Consider the following 13,625-nt stretch of genomic DNA (forward strand, 5'->3'; position numbering starts at 1 on the left):
CACATGGAGGCAGGCGCAGCCCCTGTCCCCTCTGCACAGTTTTTTGTTACACAAATAAATCAAGTTATATTGGTACAAGCATCTCTTCTTTCCTCTGCCCCCTGGCAGCTCCATGCCAGCCCTCCCACGAGGATGACCGGGAATTACACAAAGGTGGTGGGTGGGTGCCAGAACCCTCCGAGGGGCCAGGGGGGTTTATCAACTCTGCACCCTCCTGCTCAGTCAGTGCCCGACCTCCATGTCCCCGTCATCGTCCTCGGCCCCGAAGCCGGAGAAGCTGATGGGCTGGCAGCTGAGGTCCCGCAGGTTGATGAGGCAGGCGGTCTGTGTGGCGCTGAAGGCCGGCACCGTCACCAGCAGGACCTGCTGCCCATCCTGCCCTGCAAAGACAGCCGGGAGTCAGGCGGGTTGAGCCCCCAGACGGCACCCTGGTGTGGGATCCCAGCCCCAAGCGAGTATCGGTGGGTGCTGCAGGCTGGGGGCTCACCTTGGATCAGCTTGGACTGGAAGCGGGGAGCGTTGCCGCAGAAGTAGACGTGAGGGCAGTCGGTGAGGATGAACGGGTCTGATTTGTAAAAGGGGTAGCAGCCTGGGAGGGAATGAAATTAGGAGGGGAACCTACACCTACATCCCTTCAGAGGGCAAATGGTCCCCAGCCCTCAGTGGCCACCCAGCCCTCGCCTCACCCAGTGTGTCCGGGGCTGTGGGGCTGATGTGTCCCGCCAGCAGTGTCCACTCCAGGATCTCCAGGTAGTCGTCCATGCTGCTGTATTTAAAGATGTCACTGACATTTTGCCCTGACGTCCCCAAAAACCTGCAACATTTTGGGGGAAAGGAGGAGAGATTTGGATGGCTGTACTTGCCGCGACTTGGCCCACACCCCCATGCCAACAGCTGTCGCAGAGCTGGTGGCACATGAGGCTTTTTTACCTGACGCCGTCCACGTCGGCCTGGTAGGGGTTGGTGACCAGGCGGAGCGTGGAGTAGGCACTGGCGAGGGGCAGCATGCAGTGATGCAGTGGCTGCTGGGGCAGTGTGTAGTTGGTGGGGTCAAACTCACCAGGCATCACATCCACAGGCACGGAGGTCTGTGGGCAGAGCAGGGATTAGTGGGGACGGCCACACCACCCACCCTCAAAGGGGCTCAGAGCAAAGCCCCAGCCGGAGCTCGTGGCCGGCTCTGCCTTGCTCCCCGATTTGGCTCCTGCCACTGCCCCGCAGGAAGCCCCGCTTGGCTTCCCTGCAGAGACCAGATGCTGGGAGAAGGATCTGGAGCTGGGCAGTTGCCTGCTGCCTTCCCGTACAGCACCATATGTGCTGCTCAGAGGGAAGCTGGGGGCCGGGGAAGGGGCGTTTGTCACCCTGCACGCCCAGGCTGCTGGCAGAGCGTTGCTTCCCCGGCTCAGGAGCCAGGCTCTCTCCCCCAGAAGGTACCCGATTCCCCGGCCAACCCTATCCCACTCCAAACACTTACGCAAAGCTGCAGCAGGATCTCATCCAGCATCTTCACGGCCTCCACGCTTGCAGCCTGCGTCTTCTTGGTCAAGTACTTGGCCTGGATCAGCAGGGAGACAGTGAGAGAACAACCCCGTGCCCCCTCTGATCCCTCCGTGGGACTCCCCGTGCCACCCCAGGTCCAGCGAGCACATTCAGAGAATCCCAGAGTCATCTGGTTTGGAAAAGCCCTTGAAGCTCCTCCAGTCCAACCATGACCCTCACCCTGACTGTTCCCAACTCCCCCAGATCCCTCAGCGCTGGCTCAGCCCGACTCTTCAACCCCTCCAGGGATCCCGGGGACTCCCCCCTGCCCTGGGCAGCCCATTCCAACGCCCAACAGCCCCTTCTGCACAGAAATCCTTCCTCAGAGCCAGCCTGACCCTGCCCTGGGCAGCTTGAGGCCATTCCCTCGGGGCCTGGCGCTGGGGCCTTGGCTCCAGAGACTCATCCCCCCTCTCTGCCCCCTCCTGGCAGGGAGTTGCAGAGGGCCAGGAGGTCTCCCCTCAGCCTCCTCTTCTCCAGACTAAAAGATCGAGGCTGAAGGCCCCGCCATACCTTGTTGATGGTGTCCCGGCTCTGTGTGTTCTGGCTCAGCAAGTTCCCCGCCAGGATGACCCGGGAGATCTGTGCAGCACAGCTCTGCTCACCCTCGGCACCCAGCTGCCCCGTCACCACGTCCACCAGCAGCTGCGTGCTCAGCAGGGACTCGCCGCTCCCGCTGCCCAGCCCCAGCCCCGACACCAGCAGCACAAACCTGGGCAGAGAGGTTTGGGCAGCAAGCTGTGCCCCCTGCCTGCACTGCTCCCTGCCTGCACCACAACCACCAAGGGGCTTCAGAGAGCCAGGGGTGGGGGGCACAAGCACCCATCTGCCATCCCTCCTGGCATGAGGCGCTTACTGTGACGGGGACATGGGGAAAATGGTCCCCAGGGCCTGGGGACATGGTGGGGGGTGCGGTGCCAGCCCTGCTCCTGGCACTGCGGAGACTCACCGGTCTGAGCTGGGCCCTTTCCAGGGCAGCGCCCGGGGCAGGTCAGCAAAGCAGTGATCCTCCACCAGGAACTTGCCATCGTCCTGCTCGGAGCCGTACACAGCAAAGATGGTTCCTAGGGCAGAGAGCGGGGGGTCAGCCCCCGGGCAGGGCCTACAAGGTGGTTCCCACCAAGGAGCCATTGTCCTTTACCTGTCACCAGCCTCTGCACTTCGACGGCTCCTTCCAGTTTGATCCGCTGCAGCTCATCCTCCAGGATCAGCTCGTCGGAGGGGTGGATGTACTTGGGCAGGGGCGGCTGCGGCACCAGGTTGTGCTGACGGGGGGGGATGGAGCAGGCTGTGATGGCCTCAGCAAGGCTGAGCTGCCTCAAAGGGCCCTTTCCCCCACCCCCCAGCCAAACCCTTCTCGTGGAAACCAGAGTGTGGGCACAAGACTCAATCCCTCAAGTGTTCAATCACTTGGCACTGGTGAGGCCGCCCCTTGATAAGTGTGTTCAGTTTTGGCCCACTGAATGACTCGAGTGTGTCCAGAGAAGGGCAACGGAGCTGGGGCAGGGTCTGGAGCACAGGTCTGCTGGGGAGCGGCTGGGGGAACTGGGGGGGTTCAGTCTGGAGAAGAGGAGGCTGAGGGGAGACCTCCTGGCCCTCTGCAACTCCCTGCCAGGAGGGGGCAGAGAGGGGGGATGAGTCTCTGGAGCCAAGGCCCCAGCGCCAGGCCCCGAGGGAATGGCCTCAAGCTGCCCAGGGCAGGGTCAGGCTGGCTCTGAGGAAGGATTTCTGTGCAGAAGGGGCTGTTGGGCGTTGGAATGGGCTGCCCAGGGCAGGGGGGGAGTCCCCGGGATCCCTGGAGGGGTTGAAGAGTCGGGCTGAGCCAGCGCTGAGGGATCTGGGGGAGGTGGGAACGGTCAGGGTGAGGGTCATGGTTGGGCTGGAGGAGCTTTAAGGACTTTTCTAACTGAGATGATTCTGATTCTGTGATTCTGTGACTCACAACAGCCGCCCGCCACTGCCAGCCTGGCCAAAGCCCCCGCTGCTGCTTTGAAGGTGGCACTTTGGAGGCCCCGGCAGCTCTCGGCACTGCTCTCCGGCTGCACACCACCCGGCCAAGCTGGTTTCACTTAACCCTTCTCCGCAGCGCTGCAGCGAAGTGAGCACAATGCAGCTCCCCAGCCAAGGAGGAAGCGGCTCAGCCAGGCGGCAGGAGACGGCGCTCTGGCTCGCCTCAGAAAACGTGTTTGCAATCACCGCCCGGGCAAGCGCTCCACTGCCTTTGAACCCTGCCTGGCAGGCACGGTGCTAACCTCATGCCGTGACGAGCAGGCTCCAAACTTCCCAACGGGCTCCCCGGGAGCCAGCTGGGAGCAGATGGGCCCCCGGCACCGCACAGGGACTGTGGCACTTCCCTCGTTGCCTCCCTCATCCCCCTCCCCTGCAGCAAGGAAAGGGGGTTTGCTCTGCCAGCCCCGCTGGCTCCAAACCCTCCGAGGGCAGGAAAAGCAACAGCAGGCGGGCACATACGTGATGGCACAGAGGGTGTCACCAAGAGTGAGGGAGTCTAGGAACAGGGTAGGCACAGAGGTTATACACCAGCTCCCCAAGTCAAAGCCCTGGCAGTTCCCATTTGCTCAGCGTGAGGGAAGCCAGCCGAGGTCCTGAGGTGTGTTGGCACATCCCCCACAGCCGTGTGGAGGAGGTGGAGGGGGGCCCTCAGGAGGGAATGTCCTGGCTGTTACCTCCTCACTGATCTCCTGCAGGATGGAGGGCTGCAGCTGCATCGCCTTGAAGAGCGTCCCCACCACGCAGCACTTCTCACCCGCCTGCAGCTCGCAGAGCTTCCTCACCACCACATTGGCCCCTGCGGAGAGAAACGGGGCTCAGCCAGACTCCGGGATGGCTGCGGGGGCAAGCAAGGCTCAGGGATGGCCAGGACCGGCTCAAAGGGCCTGAACATCGAGGCCAGCAAGAGATGGTGGGGGAATGTTGCGAAGCCTCTCGTTTTTCCTCGAGGCACGGAGCCGAATCCACATGTGTAGGCCAGATGGGGCCACAGAGCATACCAGAGAGCCAGCGCTGCCTGCAGGCATTTCCTCTGCGTTGAGGGGGGGAAAGCGGGGTCACGCTGGGGTCTGAGGGACCCACAGCCCCCAGCCACCACCCAGGAGAGTGTGCAGAGCTCCCGCTGGGCCCACTGGTCCAGCTCTGCCTGTGAAGGGAGGGTGCACAGGTCCAAGATTGTCCCCCCTGCCTGGGCACAGAGCCAGTGCTCTAGCCCTTGGGCATGAGGGGCTGGTGTTCCCACTCCCCATCCAGGGCATGAACCAAACATACAACTCAGATGTGAGACTGTTCACCACCCCTAAGTCGGACCAGGGCCAGATCCCCCGCCCAGGATCCCTGCTGGAAGCCAGGACCCCCATCGTAGCCGGGCATTTGGGAAGATCCCAGCATGAAAACAAGCTGCTGGGGAGCAGCAGGGTTTCCTCTGCCTGAGAGGCACAAACAGGCCCCTGGGCTTTATCGGAGATCCACAAGTGGATACGGGCCAGGGGAACCAACACGTGCCTTGGGAGGTGCAAAGACCATCACAGCCCAGCGCTTCATCTGCAGAGAGCAAAAACCCATCTCCCTCACCACAAGCTGAGCCCAAGACTTCTCACCTCACCCATGAGGGCCCAGAGATGCTTCAGCCCCACCGTTTACATGTCTGTAGGACTTTTATTTCCTCCTGCTTAAATGAACCCGTGAAGCCCATCCATCCCAAGCTTCAAGCCCTGGAGTGGGGAACACTGGCTGCCAGGCTGGGCTGGCGCTGCAAGAGCTGCTGGGCTCCTCTCCCAGAACAACACTGCCAAAGCTTGCTGCCATGCCTCTGTCAGGTCACCCCTTCTGGCTGCAGGCAGCGGGGTGATGTTTTCCCCCCTCAAACTCTCCCTTTGTTAATCACGCGCCTGCTGAACGTGACTCCTGTCTGGTGGAAAGCGCCCCACTGCGATCACAGGCACCCCAGCCTCAGCAGAGCTGGAAACACGGGTTCATCAGGCCCAGGAATGCAAACACTCGGAGTCAGAAAAAACAATCCAGTTTTAGTTTCTTATTCTTGGCTCTAACACCCCAAAATGTGTGTGTTTAGGGGGAGGGGGGCTGCTTTCTCCAGATTTTGCCTGCAGGCGCTTCTCACTGTGAGACAAACCCCAGAAATCTCATCCCATCACATGACTCCGGGAAGTGGAGCTTTACAAAACCACTGGTTCCTGCCACCCTCGGCAAAATCCAGGGTTATGGTGCAGGGCAGCCGGCCAAGGAATGACATCCGCCATGGAACTGACACAGCCCGGCACAGGCTTTGCTTCCCCTCAGCTCTGTGCAGCCCACGGGGCCAAGGAGACAAAGAAAAACAAGTGGCTGGCCTGAAAACCTCCATAGAAGGGCAAAGCTGAAAGCTTGGCTGACCCAAGAGGGTGAAATCCGATAACAGGCTTCTACCACGCGTGGGGAGCCCCGCCGAGGCCTGCCAGAAAGCTCAGCCACCGTGCTCAGGCAGCAGCGAGGCGGTTGCTTCATCCAGCGCTGCCGTTACGCCTTCAGATGGAAACTCTCTGGTGTGAGAATCCCACCCACTAACCACTAACGCAGCCCCGCTGGGCGAGGAAACAGCCCCCCCGTCCCCCGCTTCCTGGCCAGGGCCCCCCCCAGCCCCTCACCCTGACAAACCTTGTGCTTTAGCTCGTGCTCCTGACAGTGAGCGGAAGCTTTGGCCTGGTCTGGTGAGCACAAAAAAATAAAGGTTTTTTTCTGCACAGCTGATGTTTAAAGGTGGTTTTAGAAATGTTGAAGGGATGCTCCTGGCTGGGCCGGACACTGTCCAGCAGAGAAATCATCCCCCCAAAAAATCACCTGTAGGTTATTTGACCCTTTACAGTGTGCATAAGCTTAGGAATCGATGGCCAGCACGTGCTGAAAAATATCTGAAAAGCTTCCAGTGGGCACTGTGTGGCTTTGCCTTCCCTCCTTCCCTCCTCAAAAAGCTGGGGGGTGTGTGGTGTTACTCCCCAAACCGACTCACCCCACTTCTGTCGCGCCCGCTCCTCCAGGATGGGCCGCATCTGGATGAGGCGCGCGGCGTAGATGTGAGCGTACTGGCGGCTGAAGCTGCGCTCGCCCAGGCGGAAGGGCTGGGAGCAGTCGGCGTAGGCCGAGACCGGCACCCGGGCGAAGGTGGAGGCCTGGGTGGAGGGGGGGGCCAACAAACCCTGCGCCGTGGGGGCTGCCTGCTCCGAAAACATGGTGGGCGCCTGGCTGGAGCGGCAGGGCTGGACCGGGATGATTCTAATGGGGGGACTAGAAAGCAAACAGGAAAATTAAGGATCTCTGTAAATTAAGGCCGGTGCACCCCGGCCAGCACTGTTACCCCGAATCCCTCCCTGAAGTCAGCCCCCACCCCCGAACTGACCCTCTCATCCCCAAAACACAAACCAGGGGGTCTGACCCCCCCGAACGATGCACCCTCCTGGCGCTCCCCCTCCCTTCCCTCCCCCAAACAAATGTTGGTGCCAGGAAAAGCCCAGAACCCGTCCGTCCCCCCATCCCAAAATCACCCCCTGGCACCGGGACACCCAAAGGCCCCCCAAAATACACTTTGGCCACTGGATCTCCCTGGGATCGCCCCCCCCCCTCCCCCTTTGCCACCAGGAGCCCTGCACAGAGCCCTGGATGCCCCGTGGCACCAGCCCCACCCCCTCCCGAGAACACCCTCTAAACACACCCTCTGGCATAAAGACCCCCCCTCCGGGCAAAGGGACCCCCCCAAAACGCCTCCTAGCACCAGGACGCCCCCCACCCCCAAAACACCCCGGCCCAAGACCCCCGCCCCCAGGCAGCAGGTCTCTACAGGGACACCCCCAGCCTGCCCTCAGGACACCAGGTTCCCCCCCCTCCATAAACGAGGGTCTCCCCAGGACCCACCGAGAAGGCCAAAGGGTCCCCCCAGAAGCCCCCCCGGACCAGGGACCCCCAAAAGGCAACAGCCCCCCCCCGGGCCCCAGCAGGAGGGTCCCTCAGTGCCCCCCCTCCCCGAGCGGGACAGCCCCAGCCCCCCCGTTGTCGGCCCCCACCGGCCGCAGGTCACGTACAGGGTCAGAGGTCAGAGGTCGGGGGCGCCGCCAGCCCGGCACCACGGACCCGCCATAGGGGTGGGGGGGGGAAAAGGCGCGAACGCCGGCGACCCCGGAAGTGGCGGGGCGGTGAGCGGAAGTGACGTCAAGGCGGCGGGTCGCTGTGGCAACCGCTGATGGCGGCGGCCGTGGCGCCGCGAGGCCGTTACTGTGGAAACGGGGGAGGGAACCGCGGAGGGACGGCGGGGACCGGGACCCACCGGGACCCCACAGAACCCGGGAGGGGATGGGGGCGGACACCGGGACCGACCCCCGGCGGGGGAAACACTGGGCCCACGAGGGGACGGGGGGCACCAGGACGGACCCCCGGGACCCCACGGAGCCCCTGGGGGGACAGGGGACACCGGGACCGACCCTCGTGGGGCGACACACCGGGACCGACCCCTGGGACCCCACATTGCTCGTGGGGGGACCGGAGACACCGGGACGGGCCCCCCGGGGCTCCACAGAGCCCAGGAGGGGACGGGGGGACACTGGGACGGGCCCCCAGGACCCCCCACCCCCCGCGCTTTGGGGCTCCTGGGCCGCCCCTCGAGGGGTCCCCACACACAGCCCCGAACGGGCCGGGGGTTTGGGGCCACCGGCAGCACCCCCACTCCCACGGCTGAGGCTCACGGGGGCTCGGGGTGGGGGGGGTTGGGGGGGCCCCGGGGCTAGAGCCAGCCCTCCCCCGTCTCCCCTTCCTGCCGCGGGGCGGAGGTGTGAGGGAGGAAGGGGGTTGGCGGCCGGTGTCTCTCCATTTTTAGGGGTTTTTGGGTTTCGGCGGCGCTGAGTGGTGCGGCCGTCCCCACAGCCCACGTGCAGGACTATAAAAGCCGTCAAGGGGGGACATGCTGGTTGTCACCCGCTGTCACTCTCTAGACTGGACCCGCCATGGCTGCCACCTTCCTCTTGGTGCTGGTGGCAGTGGGAGGTAACGGGGCTCCCTCGTGTTTTGGGGGAGGAGAGGATGGTGGGGAGATGGGCACCCCAGGGTGGAGGGGAGGGTGACACATGAGGACAGAGGGGATGGGGATGGTGCCAGGGGACAGAGGGATGGGGTCTGTGTGAGGACCTGGGGATGGCAGGGATAGCATCTTCAAGGGGACATGTCCCCGGGTATAGGAGGGACGGGGGGACATGGGGTCGGGCAGGAGGGATTATGGGGACCTGGGGAGGATGGGGACATGGTTCTTGTGGAGATAGGCACCTGGGGGTGGCAGGGGCAGGGTATGTGTGGGGATCTGGGGATGGTGGGGACAGGGGGACATGGGGACAGGCAGGGGGGATGGCAGGGATGAGTCTTCATGGGGACGTGGCCCCAGGGATAGGGGGGACGGAGGGACATGGGGACAGGCAGGGAGGATGGCAGGGACGGGGGCTGAGCAGGGTCCGGGGCTGGTGGGGCCAAGCTCTGTGTGGGGACACACAGGGACCTCAGTGACGGGAACACGCTCCCGTGGCTGTGCTCACTGTCCCCTCCCCTGCCCAGCGGCACAGGCCACTGTCCCCGAGCCCTGCCAGGGTGGCCCCATGTCCTGGTGCCGGGACATGGCCACTGCCATCCAGTGCCACAGGGAGCAGGACTGCCGCCAGTTCTGGGATAGCCTGGGCCCGGTGAGCCCCAGCCCCACCGCCCCCTGGCCTCGATACCCCCAACCTGCCTTGGGGCCAGGCTGGGGGGGCTCAGCCCAGCCCTGAGAGTCCGTGTTGTCCCCCCCTGCAGTGGCATGTGGCCAGAGGAGATGTGGCTGAAGGGGACGTGGCTGAATGGGACATGGCTGAAGGGGACGCGGCAGCGCCGGGCAAGGGGAAGAAGTGCCGCTTGTGCACCAAAATCCTGGAGCAGATAAAGGCGATGGCGGGCGAAGACCCCGATGAGGTGAGGGGGTGCCTGGGGGGGCTCGGCGGAGCGGGGCGGGGGGCCGGTGCCCCATGGGCAGCCCTGCTGATGCTGCCGGGCTGGTCCTTGGCAGGCAGCGGTGGAGGCAGCGCTGGGCAAGGCCTGCCGGGCCGTGGGCAAGCGCCTGAGCCGCCTCTGCAAAGTGCTGCTGAGGAAATTCCGGGAGCAGCTCAGCGAGGCGCTGCAGAACGGCGACCAGCCCCAGGACACCTGCGCGGCCATCGGCTTCTGCAAGGCCTGAGCCCAGTCAGCACCCCCAGCCCCCCCTGCACCCCCATCCCGCACCCCCTATCCCACAACCCCATCCCACACCCCCCATCCTGCAACCTCCCATCCTGCACCCCCGATCCCACACCCCACATCCTGCACCCCTAATCATGCACCCTCCATCCTGCATCCCCAATCCCAGACCCTTCATCCTGCACCCCCATCCTGCACCCCACATCCCACACCCCCATCCCGCACCCTCCACCCTGCACTCCCATCCCGCACCCCACATTCTGCACCCCCCACCACGCACACCCCATCCTGCACCCCACATTTTGATCCCACACCCTGTATCCCTCACCCTGCATCCTCCATCCAACACCCCACATCCCTCACCCCACAATCTGATCCCGCACCCTGCACCCCCATCCTGCACCCTGCACCCCCCATCCTGCACACCACACCCCACATCCTGATCCTGCACACTTCACCCCACATCCCACACCCCACATCTTGTTCCCTCACCCCGTATCCTGCACCCCTCACCCCACGCCTGCTCTGGGGGTGGGAGGGCACTTAGGGGTCCTGTGCCTGCCCTGCACATCTGCAGGGTGGGGGTGAGACAAGGGACCCCAAAATACACCCTGGAGAGGTGGGAGAAGGTCAGAGTTGCCACTTTTGCTGGCACTTGAGTTGGGGTGACAGGGTGACAGTGGCCCCCAACTAACTGCTCCTTCCTTGTCTCCGCAGGGCTGAGCCCCAAGTGCTGCCCCCTGAACCCCAACCCCCTCCCAGTCCCACTGGCCCCCCCGGATCCCCCTATCCCCGCAATAAAACAGCTCACACCGAGCCTCCACGTCTCCCGGGGGTCCCCCGAGAGCCCCTGATTTGGTTGGGGGGTGGGGGGGAGGGGCTGTCCCTTGTGTTGGGGACACACCAGCTCCACGGGGACACCTGGAGCTGGCGGGGGGCGAAAAGCCCAGGCAGAAGGGAGGAAGCTGCAGACAGACAGACGGATGAGAACCCCCCGTTTGGTGGTTTATTCGGCCAGAGCAGGCAGTTTGGGGGGGTTGGGGACCCCCCGCTGTCCCCTCAGTCCTCCTTGTTCCTGTGGGTGACGATGTAGCACAGGGACTTGTAGTCAGTGTCCCCCAAGACATTGATGGTGTCATTGCCAACCGCTGCTCCACCTGCTGGGGGCCCACACACGCCCCGGGGGGGTTGGGACGGGTCCCTGCGGGGGGGTGTCACCTTGGGGAGGCACAGGGGGACCTTGGGGGATGAGGTCCAGGTGGGGGGTGGCGGGAGACACGTGGCAATCTGGGGGACACGTGGCAATCTGGGGGACAGAGTCCCTGTGAGGCACATGGGATCGGAGAGGCGGGGGGAGCGGGGGCCAGGATCACGGGGACGGGCACACAGGTACCTTGGGGACAGGGTTTTTGGGGGACACAGAGAAGTCTGGGAGGGGGGGCGGCTGTGTCCTTCTCCTCACAGGTGGGCAGAGCTGGGTGTCCTGGACACCCCCTTCCCCCAAGGGTCCTGTTGGCCCCCCCGTGGGGACAGGATGGGTGCGGGGGACCCTGACGGTGATGGTGACAACCAGGGCAGTGGCTCACCTGCCCCAGGGAGAACTTCTGCGCCTGGGCCAGGAGGAGCCGCCTAAACCTGCGGGACGAGGGCCCGGCGGAGCACGGGATCGGCTCCTGTCCCCATCCCGGGGGACGCAGGATCTGGCCGGGTGTCCCCAGGGTCCCTGCTGCCCCCCCCCACTCACTCGTCCTTGCTGATGGTGCCGGAAAGAGCCTGAAGGCGTTGAGGATGGACTCCTTCAGGCCAGTGCCGGGGGGGGGGTGTTGGGGGGACACCCGGTGTCACTCACCGTTCAGCTTCTGGCCAAAGAGTGTCAGGAAGAGGTTCATGGGCCCCTTCCCCTCCTTCAGCATCTCCCCCAGCTCCTCATCGCTCACGTTTGTTTTCTCTGGGGTGGGGGACACACACGGTGACAAGGCCACGTGGCAGCGGGCACAGGGGACAGCGTGGCCGGGGGAGGGGAGTGTGCTGGAGTGCTGGGATGTGTCCCTCAGGAGATAAAACACACCCGCGTGGCCCTGGCTGTCACTGTCCCCTCACATGGTGCCATTGCTTCCCCCTTCTTTGGCACCACATCTGTCCCCATGCTGGGTGCTGGCCCTGTCACCTGCTTGGCACTGGCACTGTCACTCTCCCAACCCTTGGTGCTGGCACCACCCTGTGCTGGGGATCACCAGTGCTGTCCCCAGGTTGGCACTGTCACTGTCCCCCACGTGGCATCACTGCTGTCCCCTGTTTGGCATCATCACTGTCACCCCACTTAACACTGGCACTGTGACCCCTTGCTGGCATCGTCACCACCCCAATTCAGTGCCACCACTGTCCCCCTCCCGTCCCCACGTGGCGCCTGCTGATTCAGCAGCACGCAGGTGTCCTTCAGGTCCTCCTCAGTGATAATCCCATCCCGGTTCTGGTCGATGCAGGTGAAGGCCTGGAGCAGAGCAGGCGGGGGGGGGAAATCCCAGAATCCTCTGGGTTGGAAAAGCCCCTGAAGCTCCTCCAGCCCAACCACGACCCTCCCCCTGACCGTTCCCAACTCCCCCAGATCCCTCAGCGCTGGCTCAGCCCGACTCTTCAACCCCCCCAGGGATCCCGGGGACTCCCCCCTGCCCTGGGCAGCCCATTCCAACGCCCAACAGCCCCTTCTGCACAGAAATCCTTCCTCAGAGCCAGCCTGACCCTGCCCTGGGCAGCTTGAGGCCATTCCCTCGGGGCCTGGCGCTGGGGCCTTGGCTCCAGAGACTCATCCCCCCTCTCTGCCCCCTCCTGGCAGGGAGTTGCAGAGGGCCAGGAGGTCTCCCCTCAGCCTCCTCTTCTCCAGACTGAACCCCCCAGTTCCCCCAGCCGCTCCCCAGCAGACCTGTGCTCCAGACCCTGCCCCAGCTCCGTTGCCCTTCTCTGGCCACGCTCGAGTCATTCAATGGCCTTTTGGGGTGAGGGGCCCAGAACTGAACCCAGGAATCGAGGGGCGGCCTCCCCAGTGCCGAGCACAGGGCTCAGATCCCTTCCCTGTCCCTGCTGGCCACGCCAGGGCTGGTACAAGCCAGGATGCCACTGGCCTTCTTGGCCACCTGGGCACACTGCTGGCTCCTGTTCAGCCGGCTGGTGACCAACACCTGGGGTCCCTCACAGGAAGTCGAGGGGGGGTTTGAGCTGCAACGCCCCCCCGCAGCTTCCCCCGCCTGCTACCTCCTTGAACTCCTGGATCTGCGCCTCCTCGAACATGGAGAAGAGGTCGGAGGAGCCGCGCTGGGCCCGCCTGGCCCCGTCCTGCCGCGTGCCCGGCCTGAGGGACTGACCGGGGCGAGCGGGAGCCTTGGTTCAGCCTCAGCCAATCAGAGCACAGGGAAGCCCTTTTCTTTGGCCCTGGCCAATCAGAACAGAGAGAATCCTCCTAGCTGAATGCTGTCACCAATCAAAGCTCAAGGATGTCTTTTGGGTGGCAACCAATCAGAACACAGGGAATCCCACTGGCTGAGGCCTGCAGCCAATCAGAGCACAAGAAATCTATTTTTGGCCCCAGCCAATGAGCACAGGGAACACTGCTGTTGCTGTTGGTCACAGCCAATCAGAACACAGGGAATCCTGCTGGCTGCTGGCTGCAGCCAATCAGAGCACAGCCCTCCCTCATCCCAGACAGCCAATCAGAGTCAGGGGATCCCCTTCCCCTCCTCCAACGAGCTGGGGGGATCGTGGTGCTGCCGGGTGTCACCTGCGGGGCTGGGGGCTTCAGGGGCATCACCGCTGGGGCGGCCCCGTCCCTCCGGGTGACCCAGACCCCA

General features: G+C 64.0%; 3 protein-coding genes across 4 annotated transcripts; 1 reads left to right on the top strand and 2 right to left on the bottom strand.

Moving 5' to 3' along the window:
* Positions 1-87: 87 nt before the first annotated feature.
* Positions 88-7,733, bottom strand: POLD2 (DNA polymerase delta 2, accessory subunit). The gene is made up of 11 exons (XM_074928437.1): positions 7,620-7,733; positions 6,554-6,828; positions 4,224-4,345; positions 2,681-2,804; positions 2,489-2,603; positions 2,053-2,251; positions 1,475-1,555; positions 931-1,088; positions 687-814; positions 488-589; positions 88-380 (listed from the first exon to the last, which is right to left on the bottom strand). The coding sequence occupies exons 2-11, from the start codon at positions 6,771-6,773 to the stop codon at positions 223-225; spliced, it is 1,407 nt and encodes a 468-aa protein (XP_074784538.1). The 5' UTR covers positions 6,774-6,828; positions 7,620-7,733; the 3' UTR covers positions 88-222.
* A 41-nt stretch (positions 7,734-7,774) lies between these two features.
* On the top strand, positions 7,775-10,601 carry GNLY (granulysin). Of its 2 annotated transcripts, XM_074928569.1 has the most exons (5): positions 7,775-8,574; positions 9,133-9,257; positions 9,367-9,522; positions 9,617-9,789; positions 10,501-10,601. In XM_074928569.1, exons 1-4 carry the CDS (start codon positions 8,535-8,537, stop codon positions 9,782-9,784), a joined length of 489 nt encoding a protein of 162 aa, XP_074784670.1. In that variant the 5' UTR covers positions 7,775-8,534; the 3' UTR covers positions 9,785-9,789; positions 10,501-10,601. The 2 variants fall into 2 exon arrangements, with proteins under 2 accessions (XP_074784670.1, XP_074784669.1); XM_074928568.1 differs by having other exon boundaries at positions 9,617-10,584.
* A 241-nt stretch (positions 10,602-10,842) lies between these two features.
* On the bottom strand, positions 10,843-13,068 carry MYL7 (myosin light chain 7). The gene is made up of 5 exons (XM_074928343.1): positions 13,033-13,068; positions 12,184-12,274; positions 11,633-11,731; positions 11,370-11,536; positions 10,843-11,070 (listed from the first exon to the last, which is right to left on the bottom strand). Exons 1-5 carry the CDS (start codon positions 13,066-13,068, stop codon positions 10,843-10,845), a joined length of 621 nt encoding a protein of 206 aa, XP_074784444.1.
* Positions 13,069-13,625: the final 557 nt, after the last annotated feature.

This window comes from Athene noctua, chromosome 28, assembly GCF_965140245.1.
Source record: "Athene noctua chromosome 28, bAthNoc1.hap1.1, whole genome shotgun sequence".
Classification (NCBI taxonomy): domain Eukaryota; kingdom Metazoa; phylum Chordata; class Aves; order Strigiformes; family Strigidae; genus Athene; species Athene noctua.